Source organism: Rattus norvegicus, chromosome 3, assembly GCF_021556685.1.
Source record: "Rattus norvegicus strain SHRSP/BbbUtx chromosome 3, alternate assembly SHRSP_T2T, whole genome shotgun sequence".
NCBI classification, from domain to species: Eukaryota; Metazoa; Chordata; class Mammalia; order Rodentia; family Muridae; genus Rattus; species Rattus norvegicus.
In genome coordinates, this window is record NC_141536.1 from 9,132,760 (window position 1) to 9,149,651 (window position 16,892).

Here is a 16,892-nt window from a genome sequence, read left to right on the forward strand (position 1 = left end):
GGAGAAACCTGCTTCCTTCCGGGACCGCGCTCCGCCTCACGTGGTGGCTGTGGCGTCAGATGGCGTCTCCGATCATGGACGAACCACCTTCTGATGTGCTTGCATTTCTGCGTCAGCACCCCAGCTTGAGACTGCTGCCCAACACCCACAAGGTCGAAAGAGAACCGTGACGGGGAAAAGTAGGGCCAGGAAGGAACGGGACCTGGAAGGATTGGGACCTCGGAGGACCGTGGCCGGAAAGGAAGGGGGAAGGAGAGGGCAGTGCAGGGAAGGGGCGGAGCTGGCAAGATCCACCTTCTGACCAGCGGTTCATCCACAGGTACGCTGCTCGCTAACCGGTCATGAGCTTCCCTGCCGTCTGCCGGACCTCCAAGTCTACACTAGCGGCAAGAAGTACCAGCGGCTCTCAAGTGCCTTCTCTGCCTTCGATTACACAGCGTTCGAGCCACACATTGTGCCCAGCACAAAGAATCGGTACGTAGATGGCCGGCCAATGCCTAGGTGCAGGGCCTGTGCCCCCTGCTGCACACAGAGGCCTCCCACTGTGACACTTTGAAGACTAGGGCTTGTGGCCCTTGCATATAGTTCCCTGAAGCCAGGCTGGGCAGTGCCAGTTTCACTGTTTGGGAATCCTATTGGGTTGTGTGGTTGATATATCCTCACATAGAACTCCCTGAGCTGTTGGATCCTCAAGCATGCACCATGGAGCACTGTGGAAACTGCAGGGTTTTTTTGGTTTTTTTCCCCTTGAGTGATAATCTGGGTCCTTAATCCCACATACTGAGTGGAACTGTTTGAGAAGTTGTTTTTGAAGGTAAGCCTGTGTTGCTTGGTTGGCCTGGAACTCACTATGTAGACCAGGCTGATCTCAAAGTCTGCCTCTGCCTCCTGATTCGTGAGATTAGGTAGCCATGCCCTTTTCAAAGTCCAGACACTGAGACTAAAAGCAGAGCAGCCCCAACAGACCTTTATCTGTTTTCGGCATGGAGCCATGATGGACCCCACAAGTCTGGGTCTTTGGTGTGCACTGCCCTTCCATACCCAACCTGTTTACCCTGTAGGCACCAACTGTTCTGCAAACTCACCCTGAGGCACATCAACAAGTCCCCAGAACATGTGCTGAGGCACACTCGGGGCCGGAGGTATCAGAGAGCACTTCAAAAATGTAAGTCACCCTCCAGAAGCTCAGGCCTTAGGATGCATGCCCCCTGCCCCCAAAAAGCTAGAAGGGTGCCTTGCACATGATTGATCCTTTGATACACTTGCTTAGTCTTGCACAGTGAGGCCAGTGGCTCCTGACCTCCCCACTGCAAGGCCTGATATTCCATAGCAGGGACAATCCCAGGGTGGCTCCCAGGCTGAGGCACAGTACTCTAGTTATAGGACAGGTCTATAGTCATCTGATCCTGCAGGAGAGCCTTGAGGACTATTATCAGGACCAGGATTGGTGCAAACAGTCCAGAGGACGAGGAGACTTGCAGACAGGCCTCCGGTATTTGTTGAGTATAGCCAGGGGTAGGAAGGCATCCCAAGGGATTGAGAGTAAAGACTCCTGTGGTTATTTTAACCTCCAGGTGGGTTAGGGAAGGAGGATGGTACCAGCCTTTGCATGGGGGGCGGGGGGGGGGTGTCGTCTCTAATCCATGCCTCTGCGGGAAGATGAAGGTAAGAAAGTGACTGAGATTTGGTAACTTGGAGGCTCCTGGGATGAAGTAATTAGGCAGGGAGAATGAAGGGTGGAGGTTTGCAGAGACTGGGGATGGGCTTCAGGGACTGCATTACCTGCCCCTCCCTAACAGGCAGATTTCAGTCAGAGGATGGGAAGGTGAGCAATGTGTAGACTGATTGCTGGTGCCGCACGGCCAGATCCTTCCTCCCACATGTAGGAGTTCCTAGGTTGGCACCTGGGCTGCGCTGACAGGTGGCAAGCTAAGGCTGACGTGCCTTTGTTAGCTTTGTCATCTGCCGAGTTGACAGGGAGGTGCTGGTACGTGGTGAATTCCCGCCAGAGAATTTTAAAGGTGTACCGAAGAGCTGAGACGGGGGCTGCAGTTCCTGGGGCTAACTAGCCTGCTGAGAGCACTGGGAGGAGACCACAGTGGTCCCAGGAGCAGATGTCGGAGATGAAGTAGGAGAAAGACTGGCGGTAGCAGAGCAGTTAGTTCTGTCGATGCCAGGTCCCAGTCAGACTGTCAGCCCAGGAGCATCGATGGTTAGAGCTGGTACCCCCCCTACCCACGGAGATGGTGCTGACCCAAGGAGTTCAAACTCCTACAGTACCTGAGGAGAGCAGTGGTGACCCTAGTAAGTGCCTTCCCTGAAGCCTCCCGCTCCAAGTTCAGGAGAGGTGAAGCCAGACAGTTTCCCCTGAGGTGCCCAGCCCTATCTGGTAGGATGATAAAGGAATAGAACCCTCACACAGTACAGCTCAGAGCTTAGCTGTGTGCCAAGAGGGTGCCAGTGTAATGAGCTTGCTAGTCTCCTAGATGAAGAGTGTCAGAAACAAGGGGTGGAGTATGTGCCTGCCTGCCTTCTACACAAGAGGAAGAAGAGGGAGGACCAGATGGATGTCGATGACCTCCCAGGCCAGAGAACAGAATTCTGGGAACCAACTTCCAGTGACGAGGGAGGCGCCTTGAGTGATGACAGCATGACAGACCTATACCCACGTAAGCAGGCACAGCCTGATCCCTGCGCCCTGGTCTCCTGCTAGGTATCTTGGGATCCTGCTGTTAGCCACTCTTCCCAGGAAAGGGATGCTTTTACCTGTGGCACAGCTCAGCCAAGTGTTTGTTCCTTCCAGCTGAGCTGTTCACAGAGAGAGAACTGCTCAAGCCTGAAGACTTTCAGACAGACCAACAGGAGAAGCCCAAACAGTCAGAAAAGAGCACTGCACAGAGAGAAGCCAAAGTGGGCCACAAGAGGGGCCGTAAACTCAGGAAGGTGAGTGGTGGGCTGCAGAGTGCTGAGGGTAGGGGGCTACAGGGCCCCAGCTGAGTGAAGCTGGATTGCTAGTGCTCCCCGTGGTTTTAGCAAATTCTGCAAGAGCACTCTCAGGTAGCAAGCAGCCTATAAATATGGAAGCCAAGGCCACTTTAGGTTTGCCAGGAGTAAGTCCTGACTGCTCTAAGCTGGGGTGCACCCAACCTGCAACACAGGATTCAGGGGCTTAGCTGCTGGGCACCACTCCCTCTCTCTGGGGCAGGAGTGAGGATTCTGTCAGAGAGAAGCAAGGTGGACAAAGTCTGTAGTCAGCTGTGCTGCCCTCTCCCGGGCCCCACACTGACCCAGCAATAGAAGTGTTGAGAAAGCAGACTGCTCTTCTGCCTTCGACACATAGTGCTTGCCTTCCCTATGAACCTACAGAGGCCCTGGTCAGCATTTTCTGCTTTCACAGAAGGAGCTCACCCCGTTGACCAAGAAGTTCAAAAGCCATCATCACAAGCCCAAGAACTTCAGTTCCTTTAAGCAGCTAGGGAGCTGAAGCCTGTAAAGAAAGCCTTTGGGTGTCCTTGGAACTGGCCACTGATGTCCTGACACTGGCTGCTGTCCAGAGTGGGCCTGGAGGTTCTGTTCAGAAGATGGCATCAGCGGGGTTGAAGATTCCTCTCCATGCATGGCTTTCTTCATAGTGTTCAGTGACCCTTGCTGTAGCTTACTGTAGCATCCTGAGCCTGGCCAGGTCCCCAGCCCTGGCTGGTCACCACATAGGACCACACTGTACACCAAATGCCATTATTTATTTTGATGTTTCCAAAGATCAAAACATTTCAAACACAACTAAGATATAAAATACAGCATAAAAATGAGGTTTATACCTATTCCCACATAAAGCTAAAGCATTTTCAGAAAACTTTTGCCAAACCATTATGTGTTGTTTTTTTTTTTTTTTTTTCTCCCATCCCAGGCATAGCCCACAGAAAGCTGGTAAATGGGCTGGGGTACCCTTGGGAGGGCTACTGCTGCAAGGCATGCACTTGCCTCCCACTCCACATTGGAATGTCAGGGGGCTGCACTGCAGGTGGGTGCACCCTGAGGCAGCTCTGCTTGTCAAGCAGCTGAGTGGTAAAGAAACAGCATGGCCTGGGCCACTGCTGGAGCTCACTTAGGGAAGTCAGCAGGCCAGACGGCTGCAGTAGGACACGGGCCAGGTGCTGAGAAGGTGGATTCAGACTGCAGAGCCAGCCAGGCAAGGGACTGACCTAAGGTGACTCAGAGAACAGTCCTGCCCACCCAGCTGATGCCAGAAAGCAGGACCTCCAAGACTGTACCCAAGGGGGAGGTAAGCTGCCAGCTTCCCTCCAGGGGTTCTAAGCCTGTCTGTCTGTTCCCTCCAGTATACCTGGAAGAGATCCAGGAGGAACCCAACTACACTCATGGCACTACCATGCAGATGAGCAAGACCACAGCATTAGACACCCCACCCCTCCCCCAAAAAGAGAAACACGTTGTAAGGCAATGTTAGAAAACTTTAAATACAGGACTGAGATCAAATTGGTAAGGCATCACAAATGTAAAAAGTATCTTGGCTGCATCCAGCAGAGCAAGTTGACAAAAGTCTGAGCAAGCAACAGCCTCAGGGAAATGGTGGCCTCAGGGCTGTCGATGGGGTAAGCTCAGCCTGGAACAGGAAGTTAAGCTAGGGGATTGGGGGGAGCAGAACCTGTGGAGTTCAGGCCTTGCTCTGAGACGGTCAAGTGTGAGGTAACTGGGTTGAGCCTGGGTGTCTTGAATATGGGGGCTCCTCACTTCTGGGCCCCATGGCATCACTGTACCCAGGCTGGTTCCATGGTGGTTGTGGGCCATCCTGTGAGCAGCTTGCTCTCCTGCCCTTTCTACCACCAGGCTTGAGGGATAGCAGCTTTCTAAGAACTTCCTGCCGCTTACCCCATCCCATCCCTGCTTGGAGCCATGAAAACTCCCAGGGTACCTTTCACCCAGTAAAAAGCATCCAGCCAGCTAACATCAAGGACTTGGGCCAGCAGTAGCACCCACCCTTCCAATACTGTACTGTTCTCTTGACTTGGGGTTTCTCTAATGTCTTCATTGATCCTATAAAATACAGGGGCAGAAGCAATGCTGGGGCCACTGGTAGAAATCTGAACTGGAGGTTTAACTGTTTGGTGTTTGGCTGGACCATCCTAAGTCATTTACTAGTTTGAGCTAAGGATGTAAACTTAAAACTAAGAAGGGACACTGCTTTGAATGATAAGGTACAGCTCAGCATGACTTGAAGTCCCTCACCCCCAAAAGGAACTGAGACAGGAGGCATGAGGCCACAGCCCACCACACTGTCTATTCCAAGCCTTAGCTAAGTAAGGAGTGACCATCCAGCTGGCCAGCCCTGGACAGTCAGACTCCAGACTATTTCCAAAGAAGATTTTACCTTCGATTTTCAGGTGTCTGCAAATAAAGTTCTCAAAACATCTGTGCCTTTACCAAGGGAGGGGAAGGGGAAAGGACACATAAATGCTGGCAGTTTGTTGACTCTACCCTGAACCAGTCCAGGGCCTTGTGCCTCAGCCAGGGAGGGGAGGGATCTGTCTGTTACCACTCTTTCTTCTTCTCATCCATGGAGACACCCCCTGGGCCAAGAGCCACCACTAGGAGCAGGCCTCCAATCACTGACATGGTCTGGAAGAAGTCATATTTCAGGAAGTCATGCATGGGCTTATAGACCGGGATTGTCCAGAAGGCGTTGAAGTACACGTTGATGGCAAACAGCCAGACGACGAGAGTCAAAGCTGCCAGCTTGGTTTTAAAACCAATGGCTACTAAGATCATCAGAGCTGTGCCCACAATGTTCTGGATGATCTGTACAGATTCAAAAAAGACATTCAGACTAAAGGTCAGGGAGAAAGCTGTGCATACTTGTATCTAAGCCAGGCTCACATGACTTCCACCAGGACCTAGTGAGAGCTGGAAACTGTAGGCAGAGGGAACACACAAACCCTAAAATGTTGCGGGGGGACAGTATCAATACAGAATATTAAACATCCAAAAGGAGTTCTATATTAAAGATGCTATGGCTTTACATGTACTCTCCCCAACTCCCATGTAGGAAAATCCTTTAAATCCTATCAGTGGTATTTGCCAGGTAAGACTTTGATGAGTGATTAGACCATAAAAGGAGGCTTGCTCCCCAGACTCACCATGGGATACCCCATGTTTTCTTGGGAATCTACAGATTCCTTACACCACAAGGCCCTCAGCAGATGTGACCTCTCGACCTTGGGTTTCCCTGCCTCCAGAAGCATAAGCTGAGTAAGATATCATACTGTATGTTTGCCCCTTCTGTGGTATTCAGTTATAGCAACAGAAAATGGACTAAAAAAACTTATGGTAAGAAGTGAGGCTGGGTTGGAGGATGGCTCAATGGTTAAGAGCACTGACTGTTCTTCCAGATGACCCAGGTTCAAATCTCAGCAACCACAGGGCAGCTTACAACTAACTGTAACTCCAAGATCTGACTGACACCCTTAAACATACGTGTAAGCAAAACAATGCACATAAAAATATTTTTAAAAAAGAGGTGAGTCTATTGCTAAAGAAGCACCTGACTGTGTATTGGAGTAACGGTCGGACTTGGAGCATCTAGAGAAGCAGTCAGTCATGAGTGGAGCAGTGAAGGTCATTCTGGGAAGAGCTGAGAAGGGAAGACAAAGGAAAGGCAGGGGCTTCACTGGTGGTATTTAATGGCCTTGGCCACCATCCTGTTGCAGTATAAACAGTAAACATGAAACAAGGATTTATAAAGCAGAGCAAAGGCCATCTTGTTAGAAAACTGCAATGAAGGCCAGGTTAACACATGCTTTTAATCTCGAACTCTTGAGTTCGAGACCAGCCTGGTCTATAGACAGTTCCAGTTCAGCCAAGGTTATACAGAAGAAACCCTGTCTTGAAAAAAATCCAAAAGTGGGGATGGGGGCGAGAGCTGCAATGACCTCAGCCTCACTGTGCCCATGCCCTAGGACCTTGCAGAATACAGAACATGTATCTGGCAGAGGAAACTCAGCAGCAGCAAAGTATTAAGGCTGACATGTAGCTACTTTGGATTCTGACTGCTAATAGTGAAACAAGGGTGCAAAGACTGAATTCATAACAAGGGAAATGTGGAAACATGTAAAAAGTTCTATGACCATATGGTAGAGAATGAAAGATAGGTTTTTAGGATCTATGTAACCCAGACTGACCTTGAACTTAAAATCTTGCTTCTGCCTCCTGGGCACAGGACTGTGCCACATCTGGCCAACCAACAATAAAAAAATAAATAAAAATAAGTAAACAAGTTTATGTTTGTGTAGGAGGGCAAAGGCCAGAGGAGAGTACTTTACTGGATATCTGGATATCCTCCATCACTCTCCAGATAATCCTTTTTGAAGTAGGCTCTATTTTGAACCTAGAGTTCATCTCAGGTAGGGTGGAAGCAGTAATCTGAATAATCCTCCTACTTCTGCTCCCCTCAGGCTATTTCTCAGGCATTTGTGGGATGCCTGACTAGTTACTCTCATGCTAAAATTTGAATTATGGTCCTCAAAATTGCAGAGAAATCACTCTTAGCCAGTGAGCCACCTCTCAGGCCCCAAGCACTGTGTAAAAGGTTTGGGGAAGACAAGTAGCAGCTGCATGCTACCCTGGTAGGTCCCTTACCATAACTGAGCTCAGTTCATCTACACCCACCTACCGTCATCATGCTGGGTACACCTTCCCAACAAGCCTTTCTGCCAGCCCTGCTTCTCCATGTGATAGACAAAACTGTACTGGCCCACGGTGTAAACTGAACTCTGAAGGAGAGCAGTCAGAGCTGGCCCGGCTCATTTACAAGCATGAGCTCATCTCCTCAGGCTATGCAGAGGTACCACATATGATTCAGGTACTCACAGAAAAAAAGCTGGCATCAAAGTGAAGGAGGGTCATGAACATCAGGACCAGCAGGACCCTTCCTCCAAGCTGCATGTACTGCTTGGGGGAGCTCTCACGCATGGTGGGGACACCAGCAAACATGCTCTTCCCTTCTGAGCGAGACTCTGCCAAGAGCAGCAGCAAACCTCCTCCTAAAGCCAGGTTCCTGAGGAACAGAAACATCAGCTACAGTTACCAGGTGTCTGTCCACCAGGCCAGAGCAAGATTGGAATCCAGCACAGACACACCACATCCTGCCCTTTCTCCAAAACAAACCACCATTCAATGGGACCAGGCCAAGCTGAGTACAAAGGACCAGCCTCAAGTTGAATCAACAGGAGGTTCCTTGAATGCACACAGAACCAAGCTCTGGTCTCTACTCATTTCCACTCAGACCCTCGGTCCACACACCCATGCCATACGGGGCTAGAAGACAGAACCCCTCACTATTAAGCTGGAATTCCAGCTGTGGGGGGAATACTCTGCTGTGCCCCCTGGAATCCTGCTTCTCAGAGGCACAGTGGGAGCTACAGAGGGTAGCACTAGTCAACAGGTGCTCAGGAGAGGGCCAAGGACTCTATATTCTTAACACCCAAAATGCACCTACCTCATCAGAAACTTCAAGTCCCACAAAATGCTGTAGGCAATTGTCTAAAGGAACAGAGGAAAAAACTGAATCAGCATTTCACACTAATACCTATAGATATATATCACAACAACATGAGGCAGACTGTCCAAAAGGATAAGAACATAAGATACACAAACTACTTGAGACACGGAAGGCAGATCAATAGGAGCACTTTGCCCACTAGGCCTGTCCGACTATCAGAGTTGTGCTATGATGTCCCGGAGCACAAAGCAACTGCAAGACTGTTCTGCTTCTTAACTATGCCGTTCTGGGTAACTAGACATTCTTATTTGTCAAATGCTGTGACTCCCAGCTCACATACAGCTTTGGCCTATGTCTCTGCCACCGGAAGTTCAGGAAAAAGGGGATGATGGCTCAGTACCATGGCTAGCACCTGCTTAGGCCATCTGCTCCTAAACCCCATCTAGGAAAGAAGTCTACCCAGTTCTCCATAGGTCTGGACAGCCAGACACACAGGAGGGCTGAAGGGGGAAGATGCTGGACCCAATACACAACTCTACCAAAGCAAAGCAAAGTGAGACCTACCCCAGACCCCATGTACCCAAAGTGAGAACCACTAGATGGCAGTGTACCTGAAGTGCGATGATTCCAAACAGCCCAAAGCAGGCATACTGCACGAAGTTCCTGCTCAGCACCAAAACACAGCCAGCTAGAAAGAGGACAGAATTAGGGGCTACCACATGTGCAAGACAACAAGACACCCATTCCAATGCTGCTGAGTTGCTGCGCCCCAAGCAAAGCACCTTCCCAGAGCCTTAATGTGCCCTGATGCCTGCCCAGCTTCTGAAAAACACCAGTTCAGATCATACCTTGCTGTGGAGAGCTATAGCTCCTTGTGCCAGAGGTTACGAGTGCAGGACTGACTGCTCCACTACGGAGCACATCCAACAATGCTTAAAACTACGAGACCTTTCTCACCTCCTAACACGCAAGGACAAGAAAGCTGCCACCAGCTGTGTTGTCAGAAAACCAATGTGAGCCCACATGCCTTGGTTCTGCGCTGACTGAAACCTTTTGTCTTTTCTGACTTCCTTAACTGCCAGGCTCTAGCATCTCCTGCATTTAGAAGCAAAGACTGTCCAACGTCTTCTTTGTCTATTTATAGACAGTCTCACTATATAGACCCACCTGCCCTGGAACCTGTTTTAGTATATAGGCCAAGTTGGTCTTGAACTCAAAGAGACAGCCTCTCTTCCTCCCAAATGCTGTCATTAAAGGAGTGAGTCGCCATACCAGGTTTATGTCCAATTTCTATAGCAAGTTTAAATCAATGAGTGCAAGGGGACTGTGTATGGTCCATCCATCCATCCAAAAGCTCACAGAACCAAACCATGGCTGGCATTTTCAACACCCAGGGCTGTGATCTCAGCTGAGCAGCTCTTCACTGTTTGTCACATCAGCCTTCAGGAAGGGGTACCTGGACCTCAAGTTGGCACATAGCTTCCCAATGGCCAACCACCACAGTTTGGGGAGCAAAATGAACAGGATGCCCCAGAAGTATACTAGAGGGTACAGAGCCACTTACTCAACTGTCCCAGCAGGTTGAGGAACACGAAGGATGAGGCCAGCAGGTAACCACAGCTCCAGGTGGTATCAATATAGTCGCGCTGCTCACTCCACTGGAACCACATGCGGATGCCATCTTCCAGGAAGGTGCTAATCAGGCAGAGGCGTGCCACATGAGGCAGGTACTGCTTGGTGACTCGAAGGAACTGTAGGGCCACAGAACACACTGGTGAGGTGGCTGCAACCTCATCGTGTGGGCAACAGGTCCGAGGAGACAAGTCAGCTCTGGAAGACAGAGGCCTTCAGCGGGTCCAGTGCCTTGCCAGGGCAGACTGCACAACTCCACACCTGCTGAAGATGCGCCCCTCTTAAGTCTACATGATGATCAAAACTTGGTCCCAGAGAAAAAGACAGTGTCACACACATCTGCCACAGGACCATAAGGCAGTGTCTAGTATGATCTACCAGCTCTGCTCCACTCCACAGCTATCAAAGGAGAAACCCCACAAGACACACAGCTCCATGACCAACGAGGCACACTGACAAGTAGGAGACACAAAAGCCATCTGAAAGGCTCTCAAGATAGCTCCAGCTTAGGGATTTTCACACCACGGCCCCCTTACATCCAGGGCTATACCGAGCACTGGTGGAGAGCATCAGCAGAGAACCCCTAACCCCTACCCTCGAGATGCCACAAGCAGCATCTCTGACTGCAGCACCAAAATAAAGACCGCTGTTTTTCTACCCTTTCTCACCCCAACACAATCTTTCTGCAAGGTTTAATACTCTCTGGGATGACTGTGGTACAGACAAGCAGCTGGGCTATGGGCTAGAAAGAAAGTGCTGGGATGTCCGCACAGCCTGTATGACCTAAAGCCAGGTAAAGACACCAGCAATGACTGCAGTGAAACTCACGTGTCCCAATCACCATCAAAGGGCAGTTCTGAAAGGTACACTCATGGTTCCTTCTGTCCCTCTGCAGATGACATTTGATAGCTTGATTACACCAGCACACCGTACTGAAGCTGTGTGCAGACTCCATCCTTTTCTCACTCCACCCTTACTCAAGAGCTGAGGGCAAGGTGAAAGAAATCCAAAGACACCGTGGAAGCCAGGAGGAAGATCAAGGGTCTGCCCATGGACTGACGTGTCAAGAAGAGTCTAAAGTGCAGAGTCTGACCCCACCAGGGCAGCGGGGAGAACGTGGGCAGTACGGGCCCTCCCAGGGCTGACTAAACCTCCAGATAAACTATGAGGATGTACAGAAGAGTATTCCAGAATTCTTAGCACTTCACAAAGCTCCTGTAAAACCCAAGCCACTGCCAAAGCGACCGTCTTGGCTGCAGAGCACGTGGGCTTCCCATGGAGGGTGTCCAGGCTTGGCTTGGTCGGCAGTGCAGACAGGCTTGATCTGGGGCAGGGGACAGGAAGTCACCGCACTGAAGTCCACATCCTTCAGACACACGGCCTGTGACCCTGGTGTGTATCTGCCCTTGCTTACTCAGCCCTACTGGAGAGACGGAGAGACGGCAGAAGCCACACTGACATCACCACAGAGACGAGCCAGCAGCTCTGTAAGTCAGAGCACAGGCACTCAGGCCACAGGTTTCTTCACCCCGTCCGTCCTTGTCTAACCCTAGCCAGCAATGTGCTCAAGGCATGGCGAACTAGTTCTTTTAGGGGTGGGAGAGGTTGCTGCCCTCCAATCTCACAATGAACACAAAAGGAAGAGAGGTCCAAATATGCTTGAGTTTTAGGGCCCTGGTAGAAAATACACATACTACATTCTGTTAGGTGGGGAGACAAGTGATACCACTCACCATCCCAGTTTCTACTTCGTGGCCCAAATGTCCTAGAAATAGCCAGCAGTGATACAATCACCAATATTCTTTGAAAGTAAAGAACACCACTATGGATCTCAGAGCATTCCGAGAAAAGACCATATATTGTCAAGTACCTAAATGAAGTTGTGCAGACCACAGGAGGGTGTAGATTCTCAGGCAGCCACAGACTGGAGGTGTTCTGACTTGCTTCCAAATGAGAACTGTTCCCCCAACACAATTATACTGGGGCTGCACCCACTGGATGAACAAACCAGCCCAGCCTTGCTGCAGTCTGCTCCTCCTTCAAAGAACCTCACCACAGATGCTCAATTGCTACGAACACAATCCAGCACAATCCACTAGATGTAGTTAAAACATCCCGGCAAGTCTGCTACTCTTAATTGGAGTGTCTGGATCAAGAGAATTAAAGAGTAGAAGACAGTAATGGAGGGAGAGGCAAGTCACACCTCCTTCCACACCAGCGAGGCTGGGAGACCAAAGCAGTGTAGTGCTGAACTAAGCACATCTGCTGGGCTCTGCCTTCCAAAGACAGGATCTATCAAGTGGGTGCAGGGTACCAGTCCACAGCCCTCCTTTGATGGGATCTCAACACAGGGGAAAAGCCAAGCTTAGCAACCAAGGCAGATCCTTCACATGTACCTTGTTCACAGCTCCTGCCTCACATCACGTTATCGCAAGGGTTCCCACAGCCACATCCCCTGCCTGCAGACCACTGCCGATATCCTAACTCCTGCTGGCCATGAATACCAAGAAACTCCATAACCATGGTTCTTCATTGCAGAGCCTGGAAAAACCAGTGGTGGATGCTAATGAGGAAAGTGTGTGGGAAGAGAAGTCAGTCAAGTCAACCCATTGAAAAAACAGGCTTCTCTGGGCTGGAGAGATGACTCAGTGGTTAAGGGCACTGACTCCTTTTCCAAAGGTCCTGAGTTCAATTCCCAGCAACCACATAGTGGCTCACAAACATCTGTAATGAGACCTCATGACTTCTGGTGTGTCTGAAGACAGCTATAGTGTATTCATATAAATAAATCCTTCTTGTAATAGGCAGTGAAGCAGCCCAGTAGCCTAAGAAATGAGAAGGGCTAGAGAAATGGCTCAGCAGTGAAGAGCTCAGAGGACCCAAGTTTGGTTCCCAGAACCCATATGGTAGCTCACAACCATCTGTAACTCCAGTTTCTGGGATCTGATGCCTTCTTCTGGCATCCCTGGACATCAGGTATGCAAGTGGTTCACAGACATACACGAGGACAGAATGAGGAAGACTTAAATCTGTCTCACCCTGCAAGGACTGAGGGGATTTCTCTGTAGTGAGACAGAACCCATCAAACAGGCAAAGGATCACACAGGAGTGCTGCTGCCAACACACAGAGCAGAAATACCAACCTCCTCTTTATGTTCAGGACAAAAATGGACTCATGGCAGCTTAGTTTCCCTTAGTCTGGGAGAACTTTAAGAAAATGGCAGGTTAGAGTTCCTACCTGGGTGGATTCTGTTCAAAGACCCACAAGCTCGGGAAATGAGAGCAGCAACAGGCAGACAGGGTCAGCTCAACAGTGTGGTGACTGACCTGGACTCTAGGACCCTCAGCAAGTATGCACCAAACCCCACAGAGAGGTCTCTAGCGCATCATGGGTGCAGGACCACCTTCCTCTTCTAAAACTCAAGTACTGAATAGAGGCCGCAGTCTGTGAGGACTATACCCTATACCCCTCTTCTTCCAGGTACTAACCAATCTCATGTCTCTACCTCACTTCTCCAGAAGGGGGCACTGTTCAACCTCCAGTCAAGACCAGAAGCAGAGAAGTGAGTCAGCTCCCCAATACTTAAAGTAGAGGTACAAGATGACAAAGCACTGGAAAAGGGAAGGCTCAGGGACCCAGGACAGCAGGCCCTACCCAGGCCACATCAAGCCCACTCTGGCACTGCTTCCACAAAGGCCTCACCAACTCCTTGGTCTACTTCTGCCACTCTTTTTTCTTGGTTTTTCGAAACAGGATGTCTCTGGCCTGGCTGTCCTGGAACTTACTCTGTAGACCAGGTTGGCCTTGAACTCAGAGATAAACCTGCCTCCCAAGTGCTAGGATTAAAAGCTTGCTCCACTGCTGCCTGTAGTTTTGCCAGGACATCACACCAAAATAAAGGCCCCTGCAGTCTTCCTATTACCCTGGTAACAGACATCAGGCAGAACCCATTAAGCACTGTTGCTCCTGGTGTGAATTCACTTGGAAGCTACTCTACTATCTGTTTAGTTTAAATCAAGTACCAGTCACAGAGCATAGGCATGTCGTAGTCCTGGCTCTTTCCCACTTGGTTTCTGACGCCTTCTGAAGGTCCTACCTCCTGCATATCAGCACTTACTTCAGGGCCTGGTTTCCTGGGAGCAAAAGGACATCATTCCTGGCTGCCAAAGGGCAAGGAGCTTGATGCCGGGCCAGAGATGTGGCTCACAGGAGCCTGCCAGCAGGACCCCAGCAGTACACATCCCACAGCACCAGCCTCCACATTAAAGGAGAGGTTGTAATTCTACCAACATGAGGGAATGCTGACCTCTGGGAAACAAGACCAGGACTATGTAGATCATGACAAACTGCTCTGTGGCCCTGGGAAGATACAGCCTTGATAGCCAGCCTCACAGGAAGGTAGGTGCCCAGTTTTAACGGCTCAGTTTTCTCATCACTGTCAGAAACAATTTCCAGGTCTCATATGAGAAGCCCAACTTTCTGGGCAAATCTGTTTTTGCAAACTCAGTTCTACTTTTGTTTTCTAAAGACCTGGATCTGCAACATCCCTCTGACAACACCTTAGAGGTAACACTGCACTCCCTAACCGTTAGACACTTTCATTTAGAATGCTGGACTGTTAGCATTGTCCTCACTGACAGATTTCTTTTCGAGGGTACGGATGAATATCCAACACAAAAGATCCCAGGACCGGTCTGTCACCCTGAAGCCACAGAAGGCTTCCTGAGGCCTGCTCACAAGCACAGAAGGTCCTGACACTGGTTCAGAAGAAGAGTCACATCTCAGAAGCTCATGTGGTGTCCTTTGCTACCTTCCAGGTGGACTCTGAGGCTAATCCCTGCAAGAGGGAACCTTCACTGGGAATTTTGGGTTTTAAGCAGCAGGCCATCTGCAGTCCTGGCATCTTTCCACTGGTGTGTAGCTGAAATCTGACTCCAGACCTGAGATGCCCTGGACACCAAGCAGTAGGAGACCGGGGGTTTTTTTCCTGGGTGGTGGACACTGGCCAGTCCAGGAGCCCAAATCAGTTACTTAGCGGAGGTAGATACTGTATTCCCCACAAAAGCCAGTCCAGTCCCCAGATTTGGCTTCTTGCACTTAAATCAAGACAAAGTACATGGAGGACTTCATAAAAAAAAATGAACTCTTCCTCTGGTTGAAATCTATCATTCGATAGTTGGCAGCTTCTTGGAGATATTTTATCTGGGTCGAATTGTGAAATCCACTTGCAAAATGGAGGGTTTTCCAGCTGAAGATCCTGAGGTGAACAGCTCACAAACTTCTCTTGGCTATGGAGCCATCTTCTTAGAGAGCTGCTACTCAGGGAGATAAAACTGGGTCACTGAGAATTATGTCAATGAAACCCATCACATAAGGAAGACCTTGGTCCTTGAGAACTTTTTTACAATTTTAAAGTTATGTATTTAATGCAAAATCATGACATTAGAAACTTTTCCAAAAGGGGTGAAAATGACTTTAAAAAGATCAGCTCACAGGAAAATGGTTCAACGGAACCCAATGAGAACACGGGAGGTGACACCCCTCAAAAGGAGAGGTAGAGAAGCTCATTCGAACCACAGTTCATTTGAAGATGCTCACACACACCCAAGCCTTCCAGTTCTCTAGGCCACGAAATGCCTACTCGTATCACCGACAGCCACGAACACACTAAAAGAACCAAAACAGGCTGGCGGGTGGGCCCGGCACCATTCAGCCTACAGGGCTAGTTCAGACTATATTACTACTTCGCAGACCTAATGGGGCAATTTCAGAATTCAAAGGCTCACACTCCACAACTCTCACCCCATCGGTGTCGAACTTAATGTTTAAAAGTGGTGCCACCTGCGCCTCTCTCCGGTTCTAACCCTGCCCAGCTAGTCGCTCGGGCCCAGACTCATCCCAGGCCTTCCCTGCAGTTCACATGCCACCTGTACACTAGGGAAGGAGAGTCAAGGGACAGGCTCCTCTCCTTCGGCAGCGTGGACCCAGATCGGGCAACCGGAGCAGAGTCCACGCGAAGGAGGGAGGGACAGCACGGTCCTAGACAGAGGACGCCCCCACGCAGCGGGGCGCACAGAGTACCCCCTTCCCCAGAGGTCCCCAAGGAGCCGCCGCAGTTCAGAGGGCAGAGGGCACAGAGCAGCACCGCGGGCCCTGGGATCCTCCCTGGCCGCCCCCCGCCCAGCCTCCCTCGGATTTCTCCATGAAGCTGGGCAGGACGGCGAGGGCGGGCGTCCGTGGGGCCGTGATGGCCAGCGGGCTGTGGGGCAGGCCGCACCTGGTCGGCGAAATCCTCGGCCGTGCCCATCAGGTCGTTCTGTCCCATGGCGGCGGCGGAAGGCTCAGCTGGCAGGTCCTGGGCGCTCGCGCCTGCTGCGGCCTCCACAGGAAGTACCCGGCGGCCGGCCTCGCTGAGCCGCGGCTGCTCTAGCGGCTGCCACGTAGGCCAAGCCTTAAAGGGGCCGCGCCTCCCGCCGCGCCCCGCCCCGCCTGCCGCGCGCCCTCACGCTCCAGACCCCGCCCGCCACGCTCGAGGAGCCTGGCGCCGGCGCACCGCCCGTCACGAGCAGGCCCCGCCTCCGCCGCGCGCCCTTCCCGAGTAGACCCCGCCCCCACGCTCCAGGCCCCACCCCCTCTATCCCCCACGGACCGCCCCTAGCCCTTTAGCCTCTAGAACCCGAAGCACTGACCGCTTTACACCCACACCAAGCAGCAGGTCCCGCCCACCGTGCTGGTTGACTTCCTGCC

General features: G+C 51.0%; 2 protein-coding genes across 3 annotated transcripts; one reads left to right on the forward strand and one right to left on the reverse strand.

The window, feature by feature from the left end:
• Nucleotides 1-40: 40 nt before the first annotated feature.
• Nucleotides 41-3,860, forward strand: Surf2 (surfeit 2). 2 transcript variants are annotated; one of them, XM_087654188.1, is made up of 6 exons: nt 41-152; nt 320-474; nt 1,062-1,165; nt 2,487-2,669; nt 2,804-2,943; nt 3,401-3,853. In XM_087654188.1, exons 1-6 carry the CDS (start codon nt 60-62, stop codon nt 3,482-3,484), a joined length of 759 nt encoding a protein of 252 aa, XP_087510314.1. In that variant the 5' UTR covers nt 41-59; the 3' UTR covers nt 3,485-3,853. The 2 variants fall into 2 exon arrangements, with proteins under 2 accessions (XP_087510314.1, NP_001029038.1); NM_001033866.1 differs by having other exon boundaries at nt 42-152; nt 3,398-3,860.
• Surf4 (surfeit 4) lies at nt 3,722-16,589 on the reverse strand. Its single transcript, NM_001033868.1, is given in 6 exon segments — nt 3,722-5,814; nt 7,882-8,068; nt 8,510-8,553; nt 9,124-9,200; nt 10,077-10,263; nt 16,423-16,589. Coding segments are annotated over 6 exon segments (810 nt in total). The 5' UTR covers nt 16,471-16,589; the 3' UTR covers nt 3,722-5,547.
• Between the last annotated feature and the right edge of the window lie 303 nt (nt 16,590-16,892).

Excerpts from the sequence above, each read along its gene's own strand:
- Surf2 (NM_001033866.1), top strand. The coding sequence starts at position 60 with ATGGCGTCTCCGATCATGGACGAACCACCTTCTGATGTGCTTGCATTT. Across the intron at positions 475-1,061 it reads GTGCCCAGCACAAAGAATCG|GCACCAACTGTTCTGCAAAC; the intron begins GTACGTAGATGG and ends TTTACCCTGTAG. Across the intron at positions 2,944-3,397 it reads GGGGCCGTAAACTCAGGAAG|AAGGAGCTCACCCCGTTGAC; the intron begins GTGAGTGGTGGG and ends CTGCTTTCACAG.